The sequence below is a fragment of the Vicia villosa genome, unplaced genomic scaffold (genome assembly GCF_029867415.1).
Source record: "Vicia villosa cultivar HV-30 ecotype Madison, WI unplaced genomic scaffold, Vvil1.0 ctg.005748F_1_1, whole genome shotgun sequence".
NCBI lineage: Eukaryota > Viridiplantae > Streptophyta > Magnoliopsida > Fabales > Fabaceae > Vicia > Vicia villosa.
In genome coordinates, this window is record NW_026706673.1 from 77,620 (window position 1) to 92,754 (window position 15,135).

Consider the following 15,135-nt stretch of genomic DNA (forward strand, 5'->3'; position numbering starts at 1 on the left):
CGCTGCTGCTGGTTGTAGTACACAGATGCTCTGGATGAAGAGTCAGTTAGAAGATTATCAGATAGTTGAGAGTAACATTCCTATATTCTGTGATAATACTTCTGCTATATGTTTATCTAAGAATCCTATTCTTCATTCAAAAGCTAAACATATTGAGATTAAACATCATTTCATAAGGGACTATGTTCAGAAGGGTGTAATATCTTTAAACTTTGTTGATACAGACCATCAATGGGCTGATATCTTTACAAAACCCCTGGCTGAAGATAGGTTTAAGTTCATTCTGAAGAACATCAGTATGGATTTATGCCCAGAATGAGAAGATGAGAAGTTCTTATGTATGAGTATCTTTTGAAATAAAAATGGATCATTTTTTTTAATCAGAAGTTCTGTTAGAAATCTTTTAGAAATTATGATTCGGTTATTACTAACGTTTCATTATCTAAGTTGATTCAGAACCTCTTTTAAAGCAAAACAGCTGTAACGTTTTATCTCGGGATGGTAAACCTGTCGTTACTACTCATGGATAAGCGTGCGTGCAGTTGAAGGGACGCCGACCATAGGTAACTGTGCTAGTCACCTCAATTGTCTTTATTATCTCTCCTCACGTCACGTAACATTAAATGCTTTTCATCATTTACTCTCTTTCAGTTTTTCTTTATATTCTTCAAACATTTTTCCTTCACTCTCATATTTTCTCTATTCACTCTATCTTTTTGCATTCATATCAAACCCTATCCGTTCACTATCTGCAAATCCATCATGAACTCCTCATCAAGCCCAGGAAACCATGGTAAAGATCAAAACAACAAGAGGAAAGCTGTTGACCCTCTCAAGAAGATAAAGATCACCTATGACCCTCTCAAGGTGAATCCATTCGAAGCAATGCTTTCTGGAAACTATTCTAGACGTGTGTTTCATCCCCCTGGTGAAAGTCCTCCATCATCTCCATCTTCTTCCTCATCTTGTTTCCTTCTAGACTCAACTTCCTCTTCATCTAACCTTTCCTCTCCCTCAACCCATTCCGAAGAAATCTCTTCATCTTCACCTGCTGAGAATGTTGTCTCTGATAAAGATTGTGGAAGATCTGCATCAGAACCAAGTCTTCATAGTAGTTTTCGTTTCCTTGTTGCATCTACTTGTTAAACATCTTCATGTAATATCTTTTGATTATCAATAAAAAGTTTCTTTAATTTTACATTCCAGTGATTTTATTTGTCGTTTTATTCATCTGAATCTTTTTGAAATATTCTTTTTGATGTTATGACAAAAAGGGGGAGAAGATAAATGATAAATGATTTGATTAATCTATCAGTTGCTGGGTAAAGCTCCCACACATTCACTAACAAGAACTGCAAGTTCTATATGGTTTAAGTGTTTTGCAGGTATAAAGAAGTGAAGAAAATCTTCAAAGCAAAGCAAACACAGAAGCAAAACCATGGAAACTGAAGCAAGCTGAGTGCTATCAAGCTTCAGAGATCAGAAGCACTGATAATAGAATTTGATCCATATTTGTCTATTTGTTCTGACAAAATTCTATTTGCTCTGATACATTATTTTAGCCTATATGGCTCTGATACATATTATGTGTTCAAATATACATTTTATGTTCTAACTCGTTCATGCTGACTTTTGTCGTTTAGTTTTTTGTTCTGTAACATTTCAGGATGTAGAGATGCTCAGATGATGCTCTGGTACATTCAACAATGTTCTGATACAAATCTAGCATGAAGTGATGCTGGTAGGAATTCAAAGCTCTGAAGCTATCCGAGGGAAGCAGAAATCAGAAGCTGCGAATGTTCTAAAGATCTAGAAAACTCAAGTTCTGAAGCTGTCCTAAATGGAAGCAGAAATCAGAAGCTGTGAATGTTCAGAAGATCAAAGAAATTCAAGTTCTGAAGCTGTCCTAGATGGAAGCAGAAGTCAGAAGCTGTGAATGTTCAGAAGATCAAAGAAATTCAAGTTCTGAAGCTGTCCTAGATGGAAGCAGGAATCAGAAGCTATGAGTGTTCTAGGGATCTAAGGAAATTCTAGTTCTGAAGCTGTCCAATGGAAGCAGAAGTCAGAAGCTAGAAATTCTCTGAAGACAAGAAGCTTATATGATCGTCTCTACCGAAATAATCAGGGAAGTCTTTTATTAAAGTTCTTCGAGTATTTATTTCAGGGGGAGATTATTTATCTCAGGGGGAGATTGTTAATCTCAGGGGGAGACATATTCATATGCTTATGCTATAGCTGTGTAATTTGTCTTTTGCCGTCTGTTCTTTCTGATCGCAAATTCATATCATTTATATATGTTTTTGTCATCATCAAAAAGGGGGAGATTGTTAGAACAAGATTTGTTCTGATCAATTATCTTAGTTTTGATGATAACAATAATATGAATTTTGCTTAAGATTATATGGTACTCTAATCCATTGCAATTTCCTTTTCAGGAAATATATAAAGAGTACGCATAATTCAGCGCTCAGAAGCTTTGTCTCAAAGGGTTCAGCATGCAACATCAGAACATGGTCTGGCAAGACATCAGAAGATGGTCGAAGCAGAATCAGAACATGGGTATATGGAAGCATCAGAAGAACAAGAGAACAGAAGCACTGAAGTTCTGATGGTATCACGCTCAGAAGCACTTCAAGATCAGAAGATGCTATGCACCAAGCTGTTTGACTCTGATGATATTCAAACGTTGTATTCACAAACATCAGATCAGAAGAAAGTACAAGTGGCAAGCTACGCTGACTGACAAAAGGAACGTTAAAAGCTATTCTAGGCTACGTCAGTAGACACAGCGTGAACAAGGCTCGAGGTAGTTGACAAAAGCGTATAACATTAAATGCGATGCTGTACGGAACACGCAAAGCATTAAATGCACTCAACGGTCATCTTCTCCAACGCCTATAAATATGAAGTTCTGATGAGAAGCAAGGTTAACGATTCTGCACCAAAACAACTCATATTAAACTTGCTCAAACGCTGTTCAAATCAAAACTCAGAATCTTCATCTTCATCAAAGCTCACTACATTGCTGTTGTAATATATTAGTGAGATTAAGCTTAAACGTTAAGAGAAATATCACAGTTTGTGATTATCGCTTTTAAGAAGCATTTGTAAACTCTTAGAATTGATTACATTAAGTTGTAAGGAACTAGAGTGATCGTGTGGATCAGAATACTCTAGGAAGTCTTAGAGGTTATCTAAGCAGATTGTAACTAGAGTGATCGTGTGGATCAGTAGACTCTAGAAAAGTCTTAGAGGGTATCTAAGCAGTTGTTCCTGGAGTGATCAGTGTGTGATCAGAAGACTCTGGAAGACTTAGTTGCTGACTAAGTGGAAAACCATTGTAATCCGTGCGATTAGTGGATTAAATCCTCAGTTGAGGTAAATCATCTCTACGGGGGTGGACTGGAGTAGTTTAGTTAACAACGAACCAGGATAAAAATAACTGTGCAATTTATTTTTATCTGTCAAGTTTTTAAAGCTACACTTATTCAAACCCCCCCTTTCTAAGTGTTTTTCTATCCTTCACAACCCAGTGATACCAAAAGCCCTAAAACAGTATCGATTTGAGTCTTCTCACCAAGGTCCCTGAGCCCTAAAGCCAGGAATTTAAACCGAAGATGATAGGAATCACGACACCACTCTAGAGGCCTTCAGAAATCGCCGAGGAAAACAGAACACAAACGCTCGTGGAATCTCACCGTGAGGCTACCGGAAAGCCCCAAACGGAAAAAACTTCATCGGAAATCGCCTTTTCTCTTTTACCAAAAGTACATTTTTTTTTTAATAAAAACTAATTACTAGATTACTATGTAAGTTATAATTATTCTCGTTATTATTTCAACACATATTAATTTTTTTTAATATGCAATAAAATATATGAGAAAAAAGAATATATTAATAATAATATTTTCATACTTCATTTTCCTTCAAACTGTTTCTTATATAAAATAAAAAATTATAATTAATTAAAATATGATTTCTTATAAAATAATTTTAATTGATTAAATATGATTATAAATTATTAAAATAATTATAATTAATTAAGCATATTTAACCCATTTAGAAACTTATATACTTATTGTGTTTTAATAAATTTTTTTGTCTTTTAAAAATAAAAATAATTGATTCTTTTAATTTTAATTTATAAAATTAATTATAATTAATTAAGTATGTTTCACCTGTTTAGGATTTTATTTTAAAAATTATTTTAAAAAATTATATGAACTAATAATGAAAATTGTCAAATTTAAAAGAAACAAAACACATTTAATCTAAAATGTTAAATTAATAAGATAATATTTTCTTCTAGCAATTTCATTTTTTTATAAATAAAAATTATTAAAACTTTAAAATTTTATTATTATAATTATTTAATAATTTAATTTACAATTCAAATACTCAAACATACAATATGAAATTTCATTAAAAAAATATAAACTAAAGTTATAATTGAATAAATAACAGTGTTGCAAACGCAATCCTATTCTAGATTTAGAATAAAATCTTATATAAAAAGAGACTGCATGTCAATATATGAAATAGGGGTAAAAATATATTAATTAAGTTCTATAGTTAGAAAGTATTATATTTCGCCAATAATATGCCTTTATGTGCAATGGTAATATATAACAATAGCATTGATAGAATAAGGTTTATGATAGCCAAAAGTTCGATATCAATTTAAGGATTTGAAATAAATAACACAATTAAAGTACAAATCATGACATATTATTCATTTATAGTATTTAGATGGATCAATAACCCATTTAGTTGAGGTCGTAAAGAAACACAAATTATGATGACTTTTATCATCACAAAGTTTTCTTAAAATAAAATCCATTATAATAGCAACTTGATCGACGACATCAGCATATTTTGGCACCATAGGGTTACCATGATAAGGAGGTTCACCAGGACCACTTCCCTTAAGACAATAATCAATCATCAGTCTTATATGACCTACAGAACTAATCGCATTGTAATAATCTCTCAACTTCAAGCTTTCTCGAGCATTCACAATCCCATCAATAACATTCTCAAAACGACGGTAACATACGTTGTAGTGAAATTGTGCCTCAACATCACTGCCTTTTTGTGCGATTAAAACTTGGATTAAGTGGACGGTGTTGGTCGTGTTGGAAAGAGCGACATCAAGGGTGTATTGTACAAGGCTGACAAGATCTTGGCCGACACCTCCAGGCTTTGAATTCAGAAGATTTGAACAAAATGAAGGATCCTTTGTTTGTTTGCAAATAGCATCCACGTCCACAACTTTGTTTGTAGAGGAGCATATTGGAAGAAGAATAGTAAACACAAACACACAGAAAGAGAAACGTATCATTGTAAAGTTTGTTTCTCAATTAGGTTGACGAATTGAAATCAAAAGTATTATATATAGTGGGCTATTATGATATACTTAATCATTTAATTTAATTCACTGAATTCAAATTAAGTAAATTAATTTAAAATCCTCGTAAACAATTTAAAGTATTAATATTTGAAAACTGTGTATTTAAGGGGAAAAAGAGAATTTGATAAGAGAGAGAAAGTTAATTTATGTTCAATAATGGAAAAAAAATCAAATATAGTAATAATAAATAATATTTTAAAAACTTAACCGAACCGGTAGAACAAACCGATTGAAGAAAAATAATTTAAATAACAAGGTTTTTTAAAAAAAATTACCAAAAACACTATGTTTTGGAGAAATTTACAAAGTGTCTAGGTTTGACGGCACCCCCTAGAGTAGGGGCCATTTGAAATGGCGCATATGTGCAAGTTTTAGGTGTATGTGTCATATGGGATGGCGCCAATGTGTACCCTTAATTAGGGTTGCCATCTCAGATGGCACCTATGTAGTAATATTTTTTTTTTATTTTTTTTAGGGCAATATGTACTAAACGATAGTGAAAAAAAGTTGGAAACAAACGATTTCATTAATTTAAACTGAAGGATACATTAGAAAACACCAGAAACAACTGATAAAGGGAAAATTAAAGTACGATTAATGTCTGTCATAATCGTAACGCTCGTCGGTTCCACATCTAGGAGCGCGTATATCACGTTAAGAACATGTACGGCGAGCCCTACACCTTCCCCTTTGTGGTTCCTATTGTGTCTGTGTGGATGGGCCTGGAAGTGTTTCGTCAATAATTTCGGTGTCAAGGAAATCCTCAAGGCCACCGTAGCGTCCCGGAAGCCGGCTATCGTAAAGCTGGTTACCCATTCCGTCACAGCTTTGAAATGGTGGTGGGGGACTCCTGGTTGGTAGCACTCGGCGGCACTTGCACTGCCTTGATAAAAGGCAAATGTTTCGGTGGGTGTTGCGTAGCTATGTGGGCTACGGTGGTGAGAGGCTTATGATATGAGTGAGTCGTGGTGGTCACTTTCATCCCGTGGACCAAAGTCGGGACTTAGTTGGATTCTTGAAGAACCAACCTCATTGTGTTGACTGAATGATCTAGAGGAGCTTCCTTCTTGGTATTGGGTGGGTCATATATGATTTATGCGAGGTGGTTGACTGCATGGTTGAAATAGTGGTTGGGACTGGGTTTAAAATAAGCTGTGTTGTTAGTATTGGTCTTGTTGTTGGTAAAGTGATTGGGACTGAGTTTGGAATGGGTTGTAGTGTTGGTAGTTGTGTTGTTGAGAGCTATATTGGTATTGGGCTTGTTCTTGGTTTTGGGTTTGTTGTTGTTGTTATTGTTGTTGTTGTTGTTCATGTTGTGGGATGATGTAGTTTTGTCGGCGGGGGTCTATTAAGTAGAAAGGGTATGCCATAAATAAATCGAGGGTGGTAACAGTTCTGTACCAACTCATATATTGTCTTGATGGTTTGATTTCAGTATCACTAACAAGGAAGCTTACGGTGATTTCCGGTAAACAACCGCTAGTCTTCCAAACTATAAAATATACTTTGGTTACTCGCAGGATCGACTAGATTGATCCTAGGACATAGTCAAAAAGCTTGTCTTTTTGCGATAATTTGGTTCATATTCTGTCAGTTGTTTGGCTTCAAAATAAGAAATTAATAAATGAAATGTAAAGACTGATAATTGCCTTGTTATACACGTAAATACAACTTACGCGAAAAAAGAAAACAAAGATAAACTTGCAAGAAACTTAAAGTACAGGAACGTAAATTGCAGGATGTAAATGCTTCGAAGTAAACTTAAACGAAAGATAAAAGCGTAAGAATGTAAATGACTAAAATATAAAGAAATATGAAAGAAACTGAAAGATACTTGAATAAAGATGAATACAAATTTATTTAAATTGGTGGTGTCATACGTACATTTCTCAGCGAACTCGTTCTCTTAACACTTGATACTTGAGTGATTTGTGAGTGATTTGTACAAAATGAACACCCTAGATCCTGATATTAAGATCCTTATTTTTACTAATTTCGACCCTAACGGTCCTACACTAGCGAAACGCCATGTTGCTCACATGCATACGATTCGAATCCCTGGGGCGCCATCTGTCATTGTTCGGTTACACAGACTATTTCGAAATTCAAATCCTTCCGCCTAAATTCTCTTTCGATACGTGGCAATGTGATCAAAACCTATAATGCTACGAAAATACGCCAAGCTTCAGTACTCTTCGTATTTCGTAAAAACGCTTAAGTCTTAATGATAATTTACTTCGAACTAGCTTCAATTTCCACTATCTTTACATCTTCTTAAACAACGTCCTCGAATCATGGCCATCAGGAGCCCTTTTTATTCTCAGAAATGGTCATCAGAAACCATTCTTCTTCGAACTCTAATTCTTCAAAGAATACTTTCCCCAAAAGAAATATCCAGCTAACAAATTGCCCCCAAAAAATGCCTGTTTCGAAAACAAGAGAAATAGGCGTTTCTTGTCATAATGAGATTTCATTTTACTCGTTTTTTAGAGTTCCAAGTCAAGTGACTAACTTCATAATCATTTTTGACTCAACTTTCAAAACGTCTTGTCATTTTCAAAAAACGTCTCTTCAAAACGTGCATTCCCACGTTTTGTCTTTGCTTATGATCATTGCTCCTATATACTAGGAGTAAGGATAACAACTGTTCAACCGCCGTTGGATTAAATCAGCGCTTGCCGGAGTCAGCACAGAAACTGTCTTGGTAGTCGGAAATTCCACATCAATAAAAGACATATTTGTCTGAGTATGATTATAATGCCATAGCCTGGCCGTTTACTTCCCCTGCAGTGTTCTCAAAGGACATATCTTGTGCAAGGAATCCATTATCTAAGACGCCTTCATAAAACAATGAAAATTATCATATAAACTAATACAACCTTCTAACAAACACCACTAACAAATAAATTTACACATTATTTTTTGTGAAATATACTTTTATGGAATCATATAAAATAAAATAGAGTAGAACAAAAACAAAAAAAAAGATAAACCAAATATTCAAAAACAAAGAGTGAAGTAAACAATGGTGGCGTACGGTGTGCAAATTTAGGGATGCGGATGAAGGCCATAATAGCAAATGGAAATACTGTGTAAACCAAATTAAAGGGACAAATTCAAATTGTTTAGTATGCATTTCCTTAAATGAATTGAACTCGTTTGTGAGTAATCTTCTCATTCAAGTTATGCTTCATATTCTCCTGCATGATCAATTTATCAGCAAGGATCAACTCCCTCCATGGGTTGAGTCGGAGGATGTATCATCACTTCATACAAGTGAATATCATGTCGTGGATGTTTTGTTGCAACAGATGGACCTGGAAATTTCATTAGAATGGTTGATGCGATGTTTTCTTCACCTTTTCGCATCACGAGACGTTATGCCATTCACGTGAAAAATTGGGTTTATAATGAACACATTATTGTTGATCAAGATGAATGGAACATTGTCATTGTTTGAGATGGCATTTATAACACAATCCATCAGTTTACAATAAATAAATTAAAGTAAAATTTCTGTTTTTATCAATTATACATTTATTTTTATTTCTATGTTAAAATTCCCAATAATAAAAAAAATTGATGATGAACAAATTACATTATATTTTTTATTTTTAGAAAAAGAATAAGTTAAGTCTAATATGCGCGCAAGTGCACACCTATATATAGTTTAGAATACAAACAAAAACAAAAACAAAATAAAGACAAACCAAAAATTAAAAAACATAATATAATTTGTTTAAACATGAAATCACATAGTAACATTTCATGATCCATAAATGAACTAACTAACATGGCTTACACACAATAAGAATAAAACCACCGATACCTTATATGAAGAAGATATTGCTAACCATGGAATTGTCTAAAATGCAGTATGATATTGGAACTTTGTGTTTTGATAAAATTCATAATCTATATTCTAATCATTATAAGCCATACTTAAGAACTAAAACGACAAATTACCAAAATCAAATATCAATTCATATGCAAGCAACCATAGATATTCATAAGCTTAGCAGTTATCAGTCAGGAATCAAGTCTAACACTTAATTTTTTTAGCAATTGTAATTGCATAATCAACCTTCAAAACCTAACACTTAAACTATAAATGATCAACTAGAACCTAATGAAAAGAAAAAAATACTTAGATATGTTTTTCTGCAACAACTTCTCATTTTCCACCTCCAAGGTAAGGAGTGAAAGGTACCTCGGTTGATAGTAACCAATAATATCCAGAAATCAAACACGCAACTGTGAAGTTTAAAACGTGTTTAGGATGAGTAATAACATGTTCCCTTGGCCATTTAACTCCATTCTTTACTACAGCTCATAAGCCATAATTTTTATATTCAGCATAAAAAGGTAAATCTTATGCATAATCGGTGCCGCCCCACTTCAGCCATCCTTCAACATCTAACACTATACTTAAGTGACATTCCGTGAATATTGTTCTGGAGTAAGCCTACTAGGGTCTTCCTAGATACGTCCGAATCAAGTGAAGGTATGGAATAAGATCCAAATCAGGTGAGATGATGCAAAACTGGAGTGTGAAACAAAAAGTAGTTTGGTTACCCAGTGGTACACCCTAGGCCGTGATGGGATTCTGTTGGGTTGACCCCTTTTCTAACCCATATTTGACAGTACTAGAACGCCAAAACGGCTTTGCCAAATATAAAATCCGCACTACCGTAGATTCTACATTCTTTATAGTATTGGCGGCCGGAGTCAGCACACAAACTGTCTTGGTAGCTGGAAATTCCACATCGATAAAAGACATATTTGTCTGAGTATGAATATAATGCCATAGCCTGGCCGTTTACTGCCCCTGCAGTGTTCTCAAAGGACATATCTTGTGCAAGTAATCCATTATCTAAGACGCCTTCATAAATCAATGAAAAGTATCAGATAAATTAATACAACCTTCTAACAAACACCACTAACAAATAAATTTACACATTATTTTTTGTGAAATATAATTTTTGGAATCAGATAAAATAAAATAGAGTAGAACAAAAAAAAAAGATAAACCAAATATTCAAAAATGAAGAGTGAAGTAAACAATAGTGGCGTATTGTGTGCAAATTTAGGGATGCGGATGAAGGCCATAATAGCAAATGGAAATACTTGTGTAAACCAAATTAAAGCGACAAATTCAAATTGTTTAGTATGCATTTCCATAAATGAATTGAACTCGTTTGTGAGTAATCTTCTCATTCAAGTTATGCTTCATATTCTCCTGCTTGATCAATTTATCAGCAGGATCAACTCCCTCCATGGGTTGAGTCGGAGGATCACTTCATACAAGTGAAGTTCATGTCGTGGATGTTTTTGTTGCAACATATGGAACTGGAAATTTCATTAGAATGGTTGATGAGATGTTGTCTTCACCTTTTTGCATCACGAGACGTTATGCCATTCACGTGAAAAATTGGGTTTATAATGAACACATTATTGTTGATCAAGATGAATGGAACATTGTCATTGTTTGAGATGGCATTCATGCCACAATCCATCAGTTTACAATAAATAAATTAAAGTAAAATTTCGGTTTTTATCAATTATACATTTATTTTTATTTCTATTTTAAAATTCCCAATAATAAAAAAATTTGATTATGAACAAATTAAATTAAATTTTTTATTTTTAGAAATAGAAAAAGTTAAATCTAATATGCGCGCAAGTGCACACCTATATATAGTTCAGAATACAAACAAAAACAAAAACAAAATAAACATAAACCAAAAATTAAAAAACATAATATAATTTGTTTAAACATGAAATCACATAGTAACATTTCATGATCCATAAATGAACTAACAAACCTGGCTTACACACACTAAGAACAAAACCACCAAGACCTTATATGAAGAAGATATTGCTAACCATGGAATTGTCTAAAATGCAGTATGATATTGGAACTTTGTGTTTTGATAAAATTCATAATCTTTATTCTAATCATTATAAGCCATGCTTAAGAACTAAAACGACAAATTACCAAAATCAAATATCATTTCATATGCAAGCAACCATAGATATTCATAAGCTTAGCAGTTATCAGTCAGGAATCAAGTCTAACACTTAATTTTTATGGCAATTGTAATTGCATAATAAACCTTCAAAATCTAACACTTAAACTATAAATGATCAACTAGAACCTAATGAAAAGAAAAAAATACTTAGATATGTTTTTCTGCAACAACTTCTCATTTTCCACCTCCAAGGTAAGGAGTGAAAGGTACCTCTGTTGATAGTAACCAATAATATCCTGAAATCAAACACGCAACTGTGAAGTTTAAAGTGTGTTTAGGATGAGTAATAACATGTTCCCTTGGCCATTTAACTCCATACTTTACTACAGCTCATATGCCATAATTTTTATATTCAGCATAAAAAGGTAAATCTTATGCATAATCGGTGCCACCCCGCTTCAGCCATCCTTCAGCATCTAACACTATACTTAAGTGACATTCCATGAATATGGTTATGGAATAAGCCTACTAGGGTCTTCCTAGATACGTCCGAATCAAGTGAAGCTATGGAATAAGATCAAAATCGGTTGAGATGATGCAAAACTAGAGTGTGATACAAAAAGTAGTTTGGTTACCCAGTGGTACACCCTAGGCCGTGATGGGATTCTGTTGGGTTGACCCCTTTTCTAACCCATATTTTACAGTACTAGAACGCCAAAGAGGCTTTTCCAAATATAAAATCCGCACTGTTGTAGATTCTACATTCTTTATAGTATTGGCGGCCGGAGTCAACACAAAAACTGTCTTGGTAGCCGGAAATTCCACATCGATAAAAGACATATTTGTCTAATTATGAATATAATGCCATAGCCTGGCCGTTTACTTCGCCTGCAGTGTTCTCAAAGGACATCTCTTGTGCAAGGAATCCATTATCTAAGACGCCTTCATAAAACAATGAAAAGTATCAGATAAATTAATACAACCTTCTAACAAACACCACTAACAAATAAATTTACACATTATTTTTTGTGAAATATAATTTTATGGAATCAGATAAAATAAAATAGAGTAGAACAAAAAAAAAGATAAACCAAATATTCAAAAACAAAGAGTGAAGTAAACAATAGTGTCGTGCTGTGTGCAAATTTAGGGATGCGGCTGAAGGCCATAATTGCAAATGGAAATACTTGAGTAAACCAAATTAAAGGGACAAATTCAAATTGTTTAGTATGCATTTCCTTAAATGAATTGAACTCGTTTGTGAGTAATCTTCTCATTCAAGTTAAGCTTCATATTCTCTTGCTTGATAAATCTATCAGCAAGGATCCACTCCCTCCATGGGTTGAGTCGGAGGATGTATCATTACTTCATACAAGTGAATTTCATGTCGTGGATGTTTTTGTTTCAACATATGGAACTGGAAATTTCATTAGAATGGTTGATGCGATGTTGTCTTCACCTTTTCGCATCACGAGATGTTATGCCATTCACGTGAAAAATTGGGTTTATAATGAACACATTATTGTTGATCAAGATGAATGGAACATTGTCATTGTTTGAGATGGCATTTATGCCACTAACAAATAAATTTACACATTATTTTTTGTGAAATATAATTTTATGGAATCAGATAAAATAAAATAGAGTAGAAAAAAAATAAAGATAAACCAAATATTCAAAAACAAAGAGTGAAGTAAACAATAGTGTCGTGCTGTGTGCAAATTTAGGGATGCGTCTGAAGGCCATAATTGCAAATGGAAATACTTGAGTAAACCAAATTAAAGGGACAAATTCAAATTGTTTAGTATGCATTTCCTTAAATGAATTGAACTCGTTTGTGAGTAATCTTCTCATTCAAGTTAAGCTTCATATTCTCCAGCTTGATCAATTTATCAGCAAGGATCCACTCCCTCCATGGGTTGAGTCGGAGGATGTATCATTACTTCATACAAGTGAATTTCCTGTCGTGGATGTTTTTGTTTCAACATATGGAACCGGAAATTTCATTAGAATGGTTGATGCGATGTTGTCTTCACCTTTTCGCATCACGAGATGTTATGCCATTCACGTGAAAAATTGGGTTTATAATGAACACATTATTGTTGATCAAGATGAATGGAACATTGTCATTGTTTGAGATGGGATTTATGCCACAATCCATTAGTTTACAATAAATAAATTAAAGTAAAATTTCTGTTTTTATCAATTATACATTTATTTTTATTTATATGTTAAAATTCCCAATAATAAAAAAATTTGATTACGAAGAAATTAAATTAAATTATATATTTTTAGAAATAGAAAAAGTTATATCTAATATGCGCGCAAGTGCACACCTATTTATAATTTATAATACTAACAAAAACAAAAACAAAATAAAGACAAACCAAAAATTAAAAAACATAATATAATTTGTTTAAACATGAAATCACATAGTAACATTTCATGATCCATAAATGAACTAACTAACCTGGCTTACACACACTAAGAACAAAACCACCAAGACCTTATATGGAGAAGATATTGCTAACCATGGAATTGTCTAAAATGCAGTATGATATTGGAACTTTGTGTTTTGATAAAATTCATAATCTATATTCTAATGATTATAAGCCATACTTAAGAACTAAAACGACAAATTACCAAAATCAAATATCAATTCATTTGCAAGCAACCATAGATACTCATAAGCTTAGCAGTTATCAGTCAGGAATCAAGTCTAACACTTAATTTTTATAGCAATTGTAATTGCATAATCAACCTTCAAACTCTAACACTTAAACTATAAATGATCAACTAGAACCTAATGAAAAGAAAAAAATACTTAGATATGTTTTTCTGCAACAACTTATAATTTTCCACCTCCAAGGTAAGGAGTGAAAGGTATCTCGGTTGATAGTAACCAATAATATCCTGAAATCAAACACGCAACTGTGAAGTTTAAAGCGTGTTTAGGATGAGTAATAACATGTTCCCTTGGCCATTTAACTCCATTCTTTGCTACAGCTCATAAGCCATAATTTTTATATTCAGCATAAAAAGGTAAATCTTATGCATAATCGGTGCCACCCGGCTTCAGCCATCCTTCAGCATCTAACACTACACTTATGTGACATTCCATGAATATGGTTCTGGAGTAAGCCTACTAGGGTCTTCCTAGATACTTCCGAATCAAGTGAAGGTATGGAATTAGATCCAAATCGGGTGAGATGATGCAAAACTAGAGTGTGAAACGAAAAGTAGTTTGGTTACCCAGTGGTCCACCCTAGGCCGGGATGAAATTCTGTTGGGTTGACCCCTTTTCTAACCCATATTTGACAGTACTAGAACGCCACAGCGGCTTTGCCAAATATAAAATCTGCACTGCTGTAGATTCTACATTCTTTATAGTATTGGCGGCCGGAGTCAGCACACAAACTGTCTTGGTAGCCGGAAATTCCACATCGATAAAATACATATTAGTCTGAGTATGAATATAATGCCATAGCTTGGCCGCTTACTGCCCTTGCAGTGTTCTCAAAAGACATATCTTGTGCAAGGAATCCATTATCTAAGACGCCTTCATAAAACAATGAAAAGTGTCAGGTAAATTAAAACAACCTTCTAACAAACACCACTAACAAATAAATTTACACACTATTTTTTGTGTAATATAATTTTATGGAATCAGATAAAATAAAATAGAGTAGAACAAAAAAAAAGATAAACCAAATATTCAAAAACAATAGTGGCGTGCTGTGTGCAGATTTAGGG

At 33.5% G+C, this 15,135-nt stretch overlaps 1 protein-coding gene across 1 annotated transcript; it reads right to left on the reverse strand.

Annotated features, from left to right (window-relative positions):
• Positions 1–4,732: 4,732 nt before the first annotated feature.
• LOC131642741 (pectinesterase inhibitor-like) lies at positions 4,733–5,341 on the reverse strand. The gene has a single exon (XM_058912958.1). It carries the CDS (start codon positions 5,339–5,341, stop codon positions 4,733–4,735), a length of 609 nt encoding a protein of 202 aa, XP_058768941.1.
• Between the last annotated feature and the right edge of the window lie 9,794 nt (positions 5,342–15,135).

What these genes read in the sequence shown, in the direction of transcription:
- LOC131642741 (XM_058912958.1), bottom strand. Translation starts at nt 5,341, where the DNA reads ATGATACGTTTCTCTTTCTGTGTGTTTGTGTTTACTATTCTTCTTCCA.